The 18,721-nt window shown below is 46.7% G+C and overlaps 1 protein-coding gene across 2 annotated transcripts in view; it reads left to right on the plus strand.

Moving 5' to 3' along the window:
* The window catches only part of GPC6 (glypican 6), a 2,597,257-nt gene that overhangs the window by 2,513,431 nt on the left and 65,105 nt on the right, over nt 1-18,721 (plus strand). For both annotated transcript variants that reach the window (XM_078657599.1, XM_078657600.1), the window contains one exon: nt 3,339-3,475. In XM_078657599.1, the coding sequence (XP_078513725.1) occupies nt 3,339-3,475 (137 nt within the window). The remainder of the gene's footprint in view (nt 1-3,338; nt 3,476-18,721) is intronic.

An 18,721-nucleotide genomic window follows, 5' to 3' on the forward strand; every position in this document is an offset into this window, starting at 1 on the left:
GCCACCTTTCGTGATGTCACTTCCTGTTGTGAAGTCACTTCCGGTGACAGTGTCCCCCCACTTCTTTTTTAGGACTTTTTAGGACTTGTGCCCTGTTTGTGCCTCTATAATTCCCCACCAGACACTCCATGCCCTTTTGTCTCATTCTTGGAAGTTCCTGCCTTTTGTCAGTTTTTTTACGACATTCTTTCTCTTTCTTTCTCTCTTGGGTGTTTTTCTATTTCCTGCTCTGGGTGCAAATTTGATGAGGAAAAGCAAGGCTGGTTCCCAAAAATGAGTACTAGTGGGCAGGGCTGTACTGGCCGTAGTGGGCACTGGGTGTTGCCCCGGTGGGCCACCAGAGTGGGAGCCGGATTTAGACCCCTGAGGGGCCCTTTTTGTTACCGGGGACCAGTTTTGCAACAACAAAAGCGGCGGCACAAAGCTTTCAGCTATACTAGTGCCCCCCTCTGCCTCCCACCAATCCCGCCTGGATCGACCAAGCTCTTTGCCAGGGCCGGTTTCGGTTTCCAGTCCAGCCCTGCTAGTGGGCCCCACCTGCAACCACCTACTCGAATTAAGCACCCACAAGGAGAGCTCTTATTCTTTCCCACTTATGCCCTAATTTAAAGAGCTGCCAGAGGACCAAGAGATAATAAAACCCACAAAATAGTGGCATAGCGGAATTGTGTTGTCCTCCCCAAACTGTATTTTGAAGGATGGTATGAGGGGATAACGTTGATGTTTCCCCCTTTAAACTCAGAATAATTAATGTATTTCTCACACACAGTATATTTTCTTTGACAAAATTGCTGTAGGGAAGCACTGTAAATATTGCGGCAAATTTGCGACAAAATGTCTGCTGGAATTTGAACTTTGCCCAGATTATATGGTGCTTTTAGTACTGCTGGATCAATGCCTTAACGCCTAATTTGAGCGACACTAAGTGAGACTAGACAATAATCTAAGGCTTAAACAATGTGGTAGAAAGAAGCCTGAAATGACAGGCCTCAAAACTCTGGAAAAGCTCTCTCCAGCTATAAGAACATATCTAGACTGCCAGCTCTTCAGAAAGCTGCTGCACTCTGAGCTGTTATAACAATCATATGAGTGAGAAGCGAGGCCCCCAGAAGAGCAATGAGAAAATTCTGGATGGCAGGCCTACAACCGAAGGCAACTTATATCTACCTGCTACTCGAACTCCCCTTAGCCACAACCCATTCCTGATGGACACTACCCACAATCAAAGGTACAATTCCTGAATTCCTGCTGCACAGATACCCAAGTACCTACTCTGACTATAGTCAGAGCCACTGCAATTATGCAGTAGGAGAGGGCCAAAATGTGTGACAGGGTTGAGTAAATTATGTGGCAAAAAAAGAAAGTTATGCGGTATACAGGGGCACTTTTTTTTTAAGTATTACTTCATTATTTTGTATGTTTTATCCTTGTTAGCACTGTCTGGTCATTGGGTGCACTTCATTTGTACCAGTTTAGTACCCAAATATAGCAATAAGCCACAGAAAGGTGATCAGTCAACCTTTGCAAAAGTCCTTCCACTGAGTGGCAACACTTGCTGCTGCGTTTTTAGAAACTTTTGAACCGTTTAAACTAGAAACATTTATGTTTGTTACAATCTGAAGATAATGCAGCAGATGATGGATTATGTGGCAAATGCAGCAAATCGATAATTATGCAAAAACCACGCAGCCGCACCCTAGCATGTAACCACTGGCCCTGACTATAGTTCAGATCATATAGGTGTAAATGATTTACACCACATTATATCCACCACAGAGTATGCACTTGTATTCCCACCGCACAGTATGCAATTGCATCACGTTGCATTCAAATGTGGCCCAAAAAGAAAATGTTGGCACAGTACAAAGCACAGCACTGAATACATAAATAATATCAGACAGGCCACTTATACTCTTAAGAATAGCAATCAAGATTAATTTCAGTGGAGTTTAGTAGTTGCTAAGGGTGCCCTGTGCTTTGCTCAAATGTGGGTTCACCTTATAAAATATATTTTGATAAGTAGCTACTGCCAATGTAGCCACCTAAGGGCAGTGTAGAAGTGGTCCTTGCTAATTTCACAAGGTCTCCAATGTCAACATTGGCCTTGTGTGAAGAGCCCTGGCTGATCTTCCCTTCTGATGTCCCTGACTGGGATTTGTGACAGGGGACCAAATGCAGAGGGAGCTACAAATTCTAGGGACACAGGGATAGTTTAAGAAAAAACAAGGGAAGTGCGGCCTTGTGACAGATGGGATGGTGGAAACGAGCATTGCCAGGGTCTCGTAAAAACAGTGAAGAAAACAATTGAAATAATGCAAATCAGGGATACAGAGAGTGAGAGAAGAGACCTCTGAGAACAAAGAGGTGGAGAAAGGAGTAAAAAGACAAGCAGATATGCCAGAGGGAAGATATGGGACTGGATATAGCAAGAAACGGCGAGGGCAGATGGGAGCGACAGACATGGAAGAACTAGTGAAGTCAGAAGAAAAGGAGAAGTGGGAAGAGCACCTTACATAAGAGAGCCAGCAAGACAAGACAATGCACTGTTGGTGCAGGACCAGCCCATGTTTTTATTGGGGCAACAAGGAACCCCTCAGAAAGCTGCATTATGGGGTGACTACCTCTTTCCAGGTCATTACAGGCACTGTTTCCAGTCCTCAACATCTGTGTGAATTCATAATGCATTATGGGTGCTGTAGTCCTACATTACTTTAATTTAACTAATTAGACTAACACACATGAAAACAACAATTTGTTGCTCAAAAGTTCAGCACTGAGTCGGTAATAACCAGGCGAGAGGTAGTTGCCCTAGTGTGATTTGTGACTGCACCCTCCCATAGAAAGTTATCGGAGAGACTATGTAGCCCTTGTGCTTACCCACAGGGTCATTATGATGGCACTCATTAAAAGTCTGCCACCTCTTGGGAAGTCGACAGATTAATCGGGGGCTTTTTGAACCATGTACCTGGATTTATAATCTGGTTCAGGTGCACACTCAAAGTAACTCTATTATGCATGTGGCAAGAATGCCTTCTAGACACTATTTCACCCAGACCTTTCAGTGTACAAATGTTTAGCTCCTACCGTGGTAGACCATGCACCTGCAGACTCCATATTTCTTTCTGGTCAATGTGCTCAGATGGATACTGAGTAGACAGTTTCCCTAGCGACCCGGTGAGAAGTTCCTATCTTTCCCACACAGGACATCAATGCATCATTCATTCCATCAGACACACTGATCTCCACTGGCCAGGTTCAAACACTTCAGAAAGCAAAGGTACAATCAAAGAGTGTTGCAAACATATTGATGATGCGTATTTCCCTTATCTCCTCTCCAGGTTACAGACATCAAAGAGAAACTTAAGCTATCTAAAAAATTCTGGTCAACAATACCACACACTATCTGTAAAGATGAGAGAACGATGGCTGGCACGTCCAACGAAGAGGCCTGTTGGAATGGTCACAACAAGTCCAGGTGAGAAACAGTGAGGGCATTTTATTTGCAAATGTTCAATCACTATTTGATCTCCTTTAACATTTTTTTGTATGAAACATGCTTTGCAAAGCTGTGAGAAAAGCAGAGGCTCCCTCTGGAGCGCCCAAAGTTCCGATGTTTCCTGGGAAAGTGGGTAGTGGGTTGTTTAATTCCAACCTGTGCCTAAACCCCTCAAATTACGGGTTTGGCTCTATTTAACGCATCTTATAATTATCGGGTGTGTTAAATACCTTAACTGACTTAACAGTTCTGCAAGTCAAACCTGCTGAAACACCAAAATCCATGTTATTCCCCACAAACTTGTAATAGCTGTTATTCATCACACCCGATAAATAACGTAACCTGAGGTATCGGTATTCACCAGGTACATTAAATAACACATAAACTCATAATCAGGCCATTAGAGGCTAGGGAGACACCCATACCGGCACAATTCAAAGACTACAAGGGTATGAAATGCTTGAGGAGTACTGGGGTTTATCTCTGATAGCTGCAAGAGGTCAAATGTTCATCAAAACAACTGTAATGTAGATGTACCCTATCATTAACACTGATGCTCACAAATATTAATTTTGAAAATCAGCACAAAGGACTGTATGTTATCTGCCTCACACAAACCTCCTATACTGACTGCATGTAAACCACATGAGAGGGCCTCCTGTTAGGCCACATTCATTTAGAGGGCACAGCAGGAAAAGGTGGAACCCACAAAGATGCCATCTAACAATGAATCTGAAACAGAGCTAGTTGTAAGGAGGCAGCCATGAAATGAGGTGGGGTGAGAGACAGGAACAATATACTGCCTGAGTGTGATCAGAGAAGTGGCAGGGGCTGCCTTTGGGCAGATACTACAATGTACAACAAGCACTTACAATGAAAATAGGTCTCGCATTTTTGAGTTAGAGCTATTGACATTGCAAATAAATGATTTTTACCTGTACATTCTATTTTTGGAGTGAATGTATGTAGTGTGTATGTAGTGTGTAAAATCCCTTGGCAAGGTCCTGCACTTCGTAATAAATATATTGAAAGATGTAAAGTGTGCATTATGTCAATAAGTGCTTTGCGCATACCTCATGGGTGAAGTGTTGCCACACATCACACCATAGGTGCTTTATTAATGCGAAACTCATTAATAAAAGTAGTGCTTACAGACTAAACTACGCCTTCCATGTAACAACCGAAGGTAAGGGTCCAGAAGTCAAGGGAGGTTACACATGACGACATGGCCGTACCAAGGAGTTAGTAACAAGCCTATTAAAAAATCAGAAGCCAGCATTTACGAAGGACAAAGACACAAGCCAATGAAAAATATGGGTGGGGATTCTTCTTCAAACTCTACCTACAACAGATCACCAGTGCAGTGTTTGCGTGCTGACTCAGGCTCGACCTAAAAATGACCAACAAATTCCAGCATGCACAGAAGGCAAAATAAGTATTTCTACCCAAGGTCGGTTATGCATCTCCCTAACTACCGGAAAGAGTTCTACCCTTCAAGGTCTAACCCACAACTATTATATAGTAACATCTATCCTCTATATGGCCAGTATCCCTCTCAGGCCAATGATCAGTTTGGTTGGACTACGGTACCCCAGAGACATAACCCAAGTCACAATAGTGGGATGGAGCATTTAACCCCTTCGACGCTGATGACGAGCTGGGCTCGTCATGAGGTAGCCTCCTCGCACGCTCATGACGAGCCCAGCTCGTCATGAATAATGGGAATCATCAAATCTCAGCACAGGAGGGGAATACCATCAGCATTGATGTGGTTAAGACCCTTCACCCCTCTGGACACTTGCAATAGGTTCTCGCAGCTCTCTGGTATGGAGGACTGCGATTGATGTTCACAGTCTAAGGAGGAGGGTTGTGGTCGACTAGGTTTGGAACCCCCGCAAGTAGGGGGAACTGATGACAAATGCCAGGAGGGTACCCCAGTAGTTCTTAATAAGATTAGCATCTGTTCGAACGTGACTCCCCTTGAAGCTTTGGGTGTGTATAACATTGCTGGTTGTATTGCATCCCCTAAGCAATCTAGTTGTGTGGGTGATACTTGTATGATCAAGGTGGGAACCGGGGGGGGGAGGGAGGGTGTGCCTCTACCAGCTCCTAAGGGCCGCCGAGTAATACACCTGTTATCTTGGAATGTAGCAGGGCTAAAAAGGAAGATGGATATTCCGGAATGGCATGCATTCATCGAGAAGTTCGATGTCTGTCTGTTTCAGGAAACCTGGAGTCTGTTACCAATAGATAAATCGGGTTACACTGCTTTTTTTCCCCAGCGGCAAGTAGAGGGAAGGGCAGACCAGCAGGAGGTCTTATTGTCTGGATAAAAATCGATCTGGACTGGGACATGGCTATTCACGACCCTGACTGTAGTGATATACTGCACCTTTCATCTAGGGGCCATATTGAGGGGAATAGGCTTGATCTATTCAATGTGTACGCTAGAGGGGCTCCGGGGGATAACACCTCTGCAACCATAATGAGCTTAGATTCCGCTTTAGCTAACTGCCCTCCTGCAGCTAAAATTATTGTGGGTGGGGATTTCAATTGTACGTTTGAACCCCTCCTTGGAGATGATCCCCTAGGCACTGAGGAAGAAGACTGCAAATGGTCTATCCCACCTTTGTTAGTACCACCCATTCGAAAATGGTCCGCAAGGGCAATCCAAATGAACGCCCTCACAAGGGAACACAAACTAAGAGCTCTTAATGGCAGGACCTTGTCTGACAAGACAGGTGCAATGACTTTTAATAGGCTTATGGGCCCGTCCAGAATAGATTACATCTTAATGGACGTTAGTATGTGGTCTGACCTCATCGATATGGAGGTGGTACCTACTCAGGATAGTGACCATAATCCTCTGTGCAGTAAGTTTAAATGGGGGAAACGTAAAGAGAGGGGAGCGAGTGCGCTAATGAAACTAACTAAGGAGGTTATCCCTTATAATAATAATCGAAGATTGAAATGGGATAAGGCTCATTTAAACGAAGACCAATTAGGGATCATTAAATCCTCCGTTGAGGATCTGCATCGGGACTTGGAGGTAAGGGTTCGGGAGGATGGTAGTGCCCCGAACCCTTTCTTCAGCCTTGATTCTGTTTATAAAACCACGATAGACCAAGTGAGTCATTATTTTATTTCAAATGGGAAAAGTTGTAGACCGAACAACACACCGCCCATCTCTAGCAACCTTTGGTATTCGGCCCAATGTAAGGGGAAAAGGAAAAATTTGACAGCTGCCCTACTCACAAAGAATCCAGTACTAGTTAGAGCGGCTAGGAAGGATTATTTGAGAGTAATAGCACTGGCCAAACGGGATTGGGAGGAAGAGCACTGGAAGGATTTAACAGATGCTGTGAGCAGGAGGGATACGATGTTATTTTGGGATCTAATCAACAGAGCTAGGCAGGGGAAATCACAGCCTCTAGCAGCCCATATAACTAGTCAACAATGGTTTAACCACTTTTCAGCTCTATATGGTGGCAGTGAAGATATAACCTGCCCCATGGCAGCTAGCGGCGGGGGAGGGGAACCCCTTGGGGAGATTGAGTGTCTATTTACGGCCTCTGAAGTAGCAGTGGCCATTAGACACTTGACCCCAAAGAAGGCGGCCGGCCCGGATGGGATCCCAGGGGACCTCTTGATTGCAGAACCCTTGGCCTGGGCCAACCTTATTGCCACTATAATGAACTTGATAGCAAGGGGCCACCCCGTGCCAGACTCTTGGAAGGGTGCAGAGGTGGTCACAGTGTACAAGAAGGGGGCAAGAGATGACCCTGCCAATTACAGACCCATCAGTCTGATAGACGTAATCCAGAAAGTGGTTGGCAGGGTCATCATCTCAAGGGTTGGCGATTGGATGGAGGAGGAAAGTATTCTCTTCCACCTCCAGGCCGGATTTCGCCGGAAGGTGGGCACGATGGACCAGGTCTTTCGCTTTTTTGGCATCTATTGGAAGACAGTTACCATCAAAAAGTGCAGCCTTTATATGGCCTTCATAGATCTCAGGACGGCTTTTGACCTGGTCCCTCGTGCTAAACTATGGGAGATCCTGGAACGTATGGGCTTCCCCGGTACACTCTTGAGTCTAATTGTAAGGCTTCATGAGGGGAATTATGCGAGGATCAGATGGGGTTCCCAGGGTCAGCTCACAGACAGGGTACCCGTGAGGAGTGGAGTCCGCCAGGGATGTGTCATGGCTCCGACCCTCTTCTCCTTGTTTGTGAATGGAGTGGTGGACCATCTAAGAGGAGAAGAGACGGATGCTCCATCCCTGGCGGGGGAAAAGATCCCGACCCTACTCTTCGCCGATGACACTTTACTGATATCCAAATCCCCCATAGGCCTGCAAAAACTCTTGCACCTATTTAGTTCATTTTGTATAGATAGAGGCCTAACCATCAATACCCAGAAAACCAAATTGATGGCTTTTTCACCCTCCAAAAAATTTAAAAACAACTTTCTGCTTAATGGGGCCCCCCTGGAGTTGGTTGATGCATTCGACTATTTAGGGGTCCGTATAAATAGCCGAATGAATTGGAAGGATCACCTGGCCAAAATGTTATTGGGCCACAAAAGAGTATCTGGGGTGACCCTGCGGGAGTATCGGGAATCAATCAGCAAACCAGTGTCACCGGTTATGGCCATCTATGAGGATCAGATACTCCCGGCTGCATAATACGGCTCCAAATTATGGGGGTTCGAAAATGTCTCTGAGCTAACCTTAGCAGAAAATAAGTTTCTGAGAGATGTGGTGGCCCTCCCCGTTTCTACCCCGTTGATCCCCCTGAGGTTAGATCTAGGTAGACGAGCCTTAAAGGACCTAGTGAGGCTGCGCCCACTGCTCTTCTGGGTTCGTTTAAGAAGGACTAAGGAGCTTGCTAAATATGCTGAAGGGTTGGATGACCTAATCTCGCTTGATACCGGCAACAAAATTGGATGGCTGAATAATGTGAGGCACTTAGTCTTGCAATTGGGTCTGAGAGATGTGTGGGAGACTCAAATTCCCCCGCCCAAACTAGTGATCAAGAAGCTATATTGGGATTGGGTGCAGGCCGAGGCAACACGCAGTATGGCTGGGGGTTCACTCACGGAGCGCTTTCTTGAGTTTAAATGGGCTAGAAAACTGGAACCCTTTTTTGACCTTATAACCAAGCCGCTAGACAGAGCCCTATATTTAAAACTAAGGTACGGGACCCTCCCGGTGCATGAATTCACTACAAGGTGGTCTAACTATGGTGGCCCATCGCGATCATGCCCGGGTTGTGCGGCTCCTAAGGAGTCTGTGGCCCACTTATTCTTTGCCTGCCCCGCTTATAAAGTGGCACGGAACATCTGGCTGAAACCAGTTTGCAGGGGCTTGAGGCTGAGGTGCCACAGACTGGCCTTATGAGTACTTTCTACGGACTCATCATCTACCACCTTGATTTGCGGGGTGGCAAGATTTTTGAGCAGTGCCTGGCTTATACGCTCAAGAATTCTGAAGATGCACTCTAGGCTACCAATTGACTAGATTGGAGATAACTGAAGGCCATCCATTTAAACGAATTGCTGAGAATGCTTGCCCGTGGCCCATAACAACTGTATTGTTTTGTGCTGTGTTTATATTTTAATTATGGTTTTATTCTGATGATAGTCACTATCTTTTAACTTGATGAAATGTATCCTTTTAAAAGTGTATAATGTAATCTTTTATGGTGAGCAAATTTTTACAGAATAAAGATATTCAACGATTAACTAAACTACGCCTTCCATGTAACAACCGAAGGTAAGGGTCCAGAAGCCAAGGGAGGTTACACATAACGACATGGCCGTACCAAGGAGTTAGTAACAAGCCTACTAAAAAATCAGAAGCCAGCATTTACGAAGGACAAAGACACAAGCCAATGAAAAATATGGGTGGGGATTCTTCTTCAAACTCTACCTACAACAGATCACCAGTGCAGTGTTTGCGTGCTGACTCAGGCTCGACCTAAAAATGACCAACAAATTCCAGCATGCACAGAAGGCAAAATAAGTATTTCTACCCGAGGTCGGTTATGCATCTCCCTAACTACCGGAAAGAGTTCTGCCCTTCAAGGTCTAACCCACAACTATTATATAGTAACATCTATCCTCTATATGGCCAGTATCCCTCTCAGGCCAATGATCAGTTTGGTTGGACTACGGTACCCCAGAGACATAACCCAAGTCACAATAGTGGGATGGAGCATTTAAGACCCTTCACCCCTCTGGACACTTGCAATAGGTTCTCGCAGCTCTCTGGTATGGAGGACTGCGATTGATGTTCACAGTCTAAGGAGGAGGGTTGTGGTCGACTAGGTTTGGAACCCCCGCAAGTAGGGGGAACTGATGACAAATGCCAGGAGGGTACCCCAGTAGTTCTTAATAAGATTAGCATCTGTTCGAACGTGACTCCCCTTGAAGCTTTGGGTGTGTATAACATTGCTGGTTGTATTGCATCCCCTAAGCAATCTAGTTGTGTGGGTGATACTTGTATGACCAAGGTGGGAACCGGGGGGGGAGGGAGGGTGTGCCTCTACCAGCTCCTAAGGGCCGCCGAGTAATACACCTGTTATCTTGGAATGTAGCAGGGCTAAAAAGGAAGATGGATATTCCGGAATGGCATGCATTCATCGAGAAGTTCGATGTCTGTCTGTTTCAGGAAACCTGGAGTCTGTTACCAATAGATAAATCGGGTTACACTACTTTTTTTTCCCCAGCGGCAAGTAGAGGGAAGGGCAGACCAGCAGGAGGTCTTATTGTCTGGATAAAAATCGATCTGGACTGGGACATGGCTATTCACGACCCTGACTGTAGTGATATACTGCACCTTTCATCTAGGGGCCATATTGAGGGGAATAGGCTTGATCTATTCAATGTGTACGCTAGAGGGGCTCCGGGGGATAACACCTCTGCAACCATAATGAGCTTAGATTCCGCTTTAGCTAACTGCCCTCCTGCAGCTAAAATTATTGTGGGTGGGGATTTCAATTGTACGTTTGAACCCCTCCTTGGAGATGATCCCCTAGGCACTGAGGAAGAAGACTGCAAATGGTCTATCCCACCTTTGTTAGTACCACCCATTCGAAAATGGTCCGCAAGGGCAATCCAAATGAACGCCCTCACAAGGGAACACAAACTAAGAGCTCTTAATGGCAGGACCTTGTCTAACAAGACAGGTCCAATGACTTTTAATAGGCTTATGGGCCCATCCAGAATAGATTACATCTTAATGGACGTTAGTATGTGGTCTGACCTCATCGATATGGAGGTGGTACCTACTCAGGATAGTGACCATAATCCTCTGTGCAGTAAGTTTAAATGGGGGAAACGTAAAGAGAGGGGGGCGAGTGCGCTAATGAAACTAACTAAGGAGGTTATCCCTTATAATAATAATCGAAGATTGAAATTGGATAAGGCTCATTTAAACGAAGACCAATTAGGGATCATTAAATCCTCCGTTGAGGATCTGCATCGGGACTTGGAGGTAAGGGTTCGGGAGGATGGTAGTGCCCCGAACCCTTTCTTCAGCCTTGATTCTGTTTATAAAACCACGATAGACCAAGTGAGTCATTATTTTATTTCAAATGGGAAAAGTTGTAGACCGAACAACACACCGCCCATCTCTAGCAACCCTTGGTATTCAGCCCAATGTAAGGGGAAAAGGAAAAATTTGACAGCTGCCCTACTCACAAAGAATCCAGTACTAGTTAGAGCGGCTAGGAAGGATTATTTGAGAGTAATAGCACTGGCCAAACGTGATTGGGAGGAAGAGCACTGGAAGGATTTAACAGATGCTGTGAGCAGGAGGGATACGATGTTATTTTGGGATCTAATCAACAGAGCTAGGCAGGGGAAATCACAGCCTCTAGCAGCCCATATAACTAGTCAACAATGGTTTAACCACTTTTCAGCTCTATATGGTGGCAGTGAAGATATAACCTGCCCCATGGCAGCTAGCGGCGGGGGAGGGGAACCCCTTGGGGAGATTGAGTGTCTATTTACGGCCTCTGAAGTAGCAGTGGCCATTAGACACTTGACCCCAAAGAAGGCGGCCGGCCCGGATGGGATCCCAAGGGACCTCTTGATTGCAGAACCCTTGGCCTGGGCCAACCTTATTGCCACTATAATGAACTTGATAGCAAGGGGCCACCCCGTGCCAGACTCTTGGAAGGGTGCAGAGGTGGTCACAGTGTACAAGAAGGGGGCAAGAGATGACCCTGCCAATTACAGACCCATCAGTCTGATAGACGTAATCCAGAAAGTGGTTGGCAGGGTCATCATCTCAAGGGTTGGCGATTGGATGGAGGAGGAAAGTATTCTCTTCCACCTCCAGGCCGGATTTCGCCGGAAGGTGGGCACGATGGACCAGGTCTTTCGCTTTTTTGGCATCTATTGGAAGACAGTTACCATCAAAAAGGGCAGCCTTTATATGGCCTTCATAGATCTCAGGACGGCTTTTGACCTGGTCCCTCGTGCTAAACTATGGGAGATCCTGGAAAGTATGGGCTTCCCCGGTACACTCTTGAGTCTAATTGTAAGGCTTCATGAGGGGAATTATGCGAGGATCAGATGGGGTTCCCAGGGTCAGCTCACAGACAGGGTACCCGTGAGGAGTGGAGTCCGCCAGGGATGTGTCATGGCTCCGACCCTCTTCTCCTTGTTTGTGAATGGAGTGGTGGACCATCTAAGAGGAGAAGAGACGGATGCTCCATCCCTGGCGGGGGAAAAGATCCCGACCCTACTCTTCGCCGATGACACTTTACTGATATCCAAATCCCCCATAGGCCTGCAAAAACTCTTGCACCTATTTAGTTCATTTTGTATAGATAGAGGCCTAACCATCAATACCCAGAAAACCAAATTGATGGCTTTTTCACCCTCCAAAAAATTTAAAAACAACTTTCTGCTTAATGGGGCCCCCCTGGAGTTGGTTGATGCATTCGACTATTTAGGGGTCCGTATAAATAGCCGAATGAATTGGAAGGATCACCTGGCCAAAATGTTATTGGGCCACAAAAGAGTATCTGGGGTGACCCTGTGGGAGTATCGGGAATCAATCAGCAAACCAGTGTCACCGGTTATGGCCATCTATGAGGGTCAGATACTCCCGGCTGCATTATACGGCTCCAAATTATGGGGGTTCGAAAATGTCTCTGAGCTAACCTTAGCAGAAAATAAGTTTCTGAGAGATGTGGTGGCCCTCCCCGTTTCTACCCCGTTGATCCCCCTGAGGTTAGATCTAGGTAGACGAGCCTTAAAGGACCTAGTGAGGCTGCGCCCACTGCTCGCCTGGGTTCGTTTAAGAAGGACTAAGGAGCTTGCTAAATATGCTGAAGGGTTGGATGACCTAATCTCGCTTGATACCGGCAACAAAATTGGATGGCTGAATAATGTGAGGCACTTAGTCTTGCAATTGGGTCTGAGAGATGTGTGGGAGACTCAAATTCCCCCGCCCAAACTAGTGAACAAGAAGCTATATTGGGATTGGGTGCAGGCCGAGGCAACACGCAGTATGGCTGGGGGTTCACTCACGGAGCGTTTTCTTGAGTTTAAATGGGCTAGAAAACTGGAACCCTTTTTTGACCTTATAACCAAGCCGCTAGACAGAGCCCTATATTTAAAACTAAGGTACGGGACCCTCCCGGTGCATGAATTCACTACAAGGTGGTCTAACTATGGTGGCCCATCGCGATCATGCCCGGGTTGTGCGGCTCCTAAGGAGTCTGTGGCCCACTTATTCTTTGCCTGCCCCACTTATAAAGTGGCACGGAACATCTGGCTGAAACCAGTTTGCAGGGGCTTGAGGCTGAGGTGCCACAGACTGGCCTTACGAGTACTTTCTACGGACTCATCATCTACCACCTTGATTTGCGGGGTGGCAAGATTTTTGAGCAGTGCCAGGCTTATACGCTCAAGAATTCTGAAGATGCACTCTAGGCTACCAATTGACTAGATTGGAGATAACTGAAGGCCATCCATTTAAACGAATTGCTGAGAATGCTTGCCCGTGGCCCATAACAACTGTATTGTCTTGTGCTGTGTTTATATTTTAATTATGGTTTTATTCTGATGATAGTCACTATCTTTTAACTTGATGAAATGTATCCTTTTAAAAGTGTATAATGTAATCTTTTATGGTGAGCAAATTTTTACAGAATAAAGATATTCAACGATTAACTAAACTACGCCTTCCATGTAACAACCGAAGGTAAGGGTCCAGAAGCCAAGGGAGGTTACACATGACGACATGGCCGTACCGAGTTAGTAACAAGCCTATTAAAAAATCAGAAGCCAGCATTTACGAAAGACAAAGACACAAGCCAATGAAAAATATGGGTGGGGATTCTCCTTCAAACTCTACCTACAACAGATCACCAGTGCAGTGTTTGCGTGCTGACTCAGGCTCGACCTAAAAATGACCAACAAATTCCAGCATGCACAGAAGGCAAAATAAGTATGTCAGCTCAGAACATTCTGTGACAGTCGCTTTACACTGCACCTTGAGTACATCTCGATGCGCACCTTGCTGAAGATCTTCTTCTTTTCTTTCATCATGTCTTGCCGCTCAGAGTCCTCTCCTCTGAGCTCCGACCGCCAGTCGCGTGGCTTGGTGTTCTCCTTGTCCTCGTTCATGGCTGCGCTGGTGAGTGGGTCTTATTGACACATAACCATCTCATAGGAACACACAACAGGAGAGGGATGCTCTAACCAGTCACTTCTTCTGAGCAGCTAGCAACTGGCGGCCATCAACTTCAACAAAAACACGCAAGAAGTCACTGTCCCTCTAGGCAGCACATTATGCGCAGGGTCATCCCGTAAAGAACAGAGCGCCCAACACAAGAAGCATAGGTGAACAAGGCAGCTATCTTTCATTGCGTGCACTTTCCTTTCAGTTGAATGGTAGCGCCGGGAGAAACACTGAATTGGTCAAGCCAGTCAACTAATACTGATATTCTTATTAGTATGTGTAACTTAATAATCTCTGTATAACAACTTTGCTTATTGTTTTAAAAATATTGTCACAGAGAATTGAACACTAAACCATTTAGTTCATTGCCAAATTAAAATAGATATGCAAACTACAACGCACACAATAGTCAGCGAGCGAGGGAGCATGGAGAACATGGACAACCGGAGGGGGTGGGAGGATAGAGAACACGGAGAACGGAAGGGGCGGGAACAAAGGGAATTCAGCAAACGGCAGGGGGCGGGAGGATGGAGAACACAGATAACGGGATGGGGGCAGGAACAAAGTAAAGCACAACACAAACCTAAAAAAATAGTACATGTACGGTGTAACAACCAAGTAAAGGGTCTAGTAACCAATGGAGGATACATATGACGACATGGCTGTACTAAGGAGGGACTAACAATCCTATTAAGGAATCAGATGCCTGCATTTATGAAGAGCAAAGACACAAGCCAATGAAAAATGTGGGCTGGTCTTCTCCTCCCTACTCTACAGATTGCCAGAACAGCGCTTGCGCGCTGGCTACGGCTCGACCTAAAAACAGGAATAACAGTGAAGGACTGAATACAGTTTAAATGCAAAGGGGAAAAGGTGAACCCTGCACGTTAAGATCAATCACCAATGTTGACTGAATAAAAATTCCTCACCTCGGATAGTAAATTATATGAAAAATAAAGGTAAACGAGTAGAAGGAGAAAATAACAGAATTTTTTTTAAATGTGGACAATCAGGAAAGTCTCGGTGGCCTTCATCCTGGGGCAATTCTGGGACTTTAACAGAAGAAAAATCATGAGCAGTCCAGGGGCTTAGCTTCAGGTGTGTGTTTGTGGTGTTACACACTCCCAATACATGTATTATTACAAACTAGTTGGATACAGGAGCTTACAGTCAGGTGTGGTATGGTGTCTGTCGGATTTCACCTGGGATTTTTAAATACTCAGACAAAAACACATGCACGCACACACGCACACACACATGCATGCACGCACGCGCACGCGCATACGCGCACACACACACACACACACACACACACTTGTCCCTGCTTTGAAGGTCTTATAATGTACGGAATACTGTGTTTTAAGTACCCCCTCATGCTCTGAACTCTATTCCCTTTCCAAATCCCCCTTAAGCGCTGCTTCTCACATAATAATTAACATATATACCAGTGTGATTGTCGAAAAATCTGAAGGGTGGGGGCTAGTTTTGCTACTGGGGCCGGTTTTGGAGCAGTGCTTCAATATCGGACCTGTTGGAATTGGGGGTCCTTATCCCTCACCACCACCACCAAATACTGGAGGCGGGAGTCCCCGAACGCTCGTTTCAACATTAGGCTAAGTAAGGCCACCGTCTGAGATAGCCCTGCTCACCCCCTTGGTGGCTTGGCACAAGCAGCCAGGCTTATCTCCAAGTCACGAGTGTACAATATGTGCAACCACACTCACAGCAACTCAATGTTGTCACCACAAATAGACTCCACATGAGTTTTTATGAAATGAGTATAATCTGTATATAAGAAGTTATACGATATGACCACACGATACAAAACCAACATATAAGAATGGGTAGTATTCCTTCCGGTGGGTTGGTAGGTTCTAATCCCAACCACCGTTTCTAACCAACAGGTAAGCTCACTTCTAACCGTTTCCAAAAGGTTAGGCACATCGTATTGCTAGAATCACACACGTTGCAAAAGAAAAGTAATACTGCAATGTGTAACAATATTCTCTTGTACAGTGCAACAGAGAAACAATACCATATGTAGCGCCACAGTCATGTAGTTTGCAATAGAAGGCATAATGCGTACCACTACCAGCATGCCGTGTACAAGGAAGAAACAAAGCAATGTGTCACGCTACAATCATGTACTGTGCAATGAAGAAATAATGTACAGCGCCACGTTATAATCAGGTACTGTGTGATGAAGAAATAATGCAATGCGCTACGTTACAATCATGTACTCTGCAAGGGAAAAATAATGCAGTGTGTGGCACACCAAGCTTGTCGTTCGTCAGGCACAAATGAGATCAGGCCTCATACGACAGTTCGATAGTTCGTTAGCAGCAATGATGCAAAGTGTAATAGGACAGTTTAGGTGCTCCGTTAACAGTGCCCCCGATATGGATCAATGATGACACAAAAATACTGCTTCTTACTCCGGCCCCAGTACTGCCCCTCCTTGGGTCAGCACGGACCGAGATCCGAGCCTGTTGCCTGCACCCCACCCCAGGTGGTGATCCACATTACCTGGGGGATGCAACCCCACTCTCCTCTCCTCCTTCGGCAACTTGGGCCTTGATCCAGAACTCCGTCAATGGGTACGGTGAGCTCGGGCCAGAGGCTCAGCTCCTCCTGGGCTGCCGATCTGGGCCACTGCTGTTTCACTTCGATGGCCCAATGACCTGGCCCTCCTTCTGGCAGTATCAGTGAACACCGAGACCCGCCCTCAGCACTGGGGAGACTTACTTAAAATTTGGTGCACACACTACCCAGGCACTCCTCACCAGCACCTCAGGTTGCACCTCGACACGCTCCCTGCACGTTCAAGACTCACCTCTACTCTAGTGCTCACGACGACCCGGCGCTCTTCACCAATGCCTCTGCTTGCACCTGGACACGCACCCTTCGCATCCAAGTCTCTCCTCTTCTCCAGGTGCACACGAGGTCCAGGCGCTCCTCACCAACGCCCTGGCTGCACCACGACATGTACTCTGCGTGTCCAAGACTCACTTCTTCTCCCGGTGCACACTAAGTCCAGGCGCTCTTCACCAAAGCCCTGGCTGCCCTACGACACTCTGCGGGTCCGAGACTCACTTCTTCTTTCGGTGCACACAACGACTAGGCGCTCCTCACCAACTCCCTTGCCTATACCTCGACACGCACTCTGCACGTCTAAGACTAACTTCTTCTTTCAGTGCACACAATGACCAGGCGCTCCTCACCAACGCCCTGGTCTGCACCACGACACACACTCTGCGCGTCCGAATCTCTCTTCTTCTCCCGGTGCACATGATGTCTAGGCCTTCTTCACCAACATCCTGGCTGCACCACGACACGCACTCTGCACGTCCGAGTCTCACTTGTTCACTTAGTGCACACGATGACCAGGCACTCCTCACCAACGCCCTGGCAGCACCACGCCACGCACTCTGCGCGTCCGAGACTCACTTCTTCTTTCGGTGCACACAATGACCAGGAGCTCCTCACCAACGCCCTGGTCTGCACCACAACACACACTCTGCACGTCCGAGTCTCACCACGTCTTCCTGTTCACACAGCAACCAGGCGCTCCTCACCGATGCCTTGCCCTGCCCCATGACCCGCAACCTGTGAGTCCAAGACTCAGCTTACTCCTGCGTGCCCACGATCACAAGGCACAACTTCTGAGGGTCTCAAGCTGCAAAAGCACACGCACACCGTGTTACTTGGGACTTCTACGGAAACGTTTATGTTCTTGTGTTACCAAACAGGGAGCAAGCTCACCTCGAGCCCTTGGGGTAACAAGGCACAGCACAGAGCACAGTCTTCTTCAAGCAGGGGGACCCAGCGCCTCCAAGCACAGTCCCAACAGCCTCTCCCTTGGTTAGAACAGCAAACTGAAGACCAGCCCCAGATCACGAAGCAAAGATTGATCTTTCCACAGCAGTCTCTTCAGTTGCTCCTTCTTTAGCAGAGGTTTCTCTGGATCACAGAATGGGTCCAAGCTATTTCAGTCTCAATCCATTTCTGTTTCATACCCACGTTCAGGGGTTTCAGCTCTCATAGTTATACCCCTTAACGTCTTTGAAGTTTGTTTATGCTCATGGGTCCCTGACCCCTCCCTAAATCAGTTATGGGTGTCTCCCTCCCAGTGTCACCTTTCGCCCTTTGATACTTGGGGTCTGGATCCTTAATCACTTAGCAGGAGATGGGTCAATTGGTTTATAGCACAATCTCCCAGGCCTTTTCACCTCCCGGGCTTCTCCTCCCCCTACTCTCCAGATGCAGGGCAGCCTAGTGCCATCTCAACCCCTCCCTGGGTCAAGACCTCTCCCAGCTCCTCTCACCTTCCAGATCCAGACAGTTAATCCACATTTCAGCAGAGACACACAGACATGCTTAAAGCACAAGACTCAGCCACCTTCTAAAAAAGTGGTTTCTGAACACACAGTGACAAAACCACCTCCACAGAAAGATGTGTTATGACGCTGTGAGTTCATACATACTAAACTTCACCTCTCCATTATAAACTTAAAGGGAACTAGGCT

This window comes from Lissotriton helveticus, chromosome 8, assembly GCF_964261635.1.
Source record: "Lissotriton helveticus chromosome 8, aLisHel1.1, whole genome shotgun sequence".
NCBI classification, from domain to species: Eukaryota; Metazoa; Chordata; class Amphibia; order Caudata; family Salamandridae; genus Lissotriton; species Lissotriton helveticus.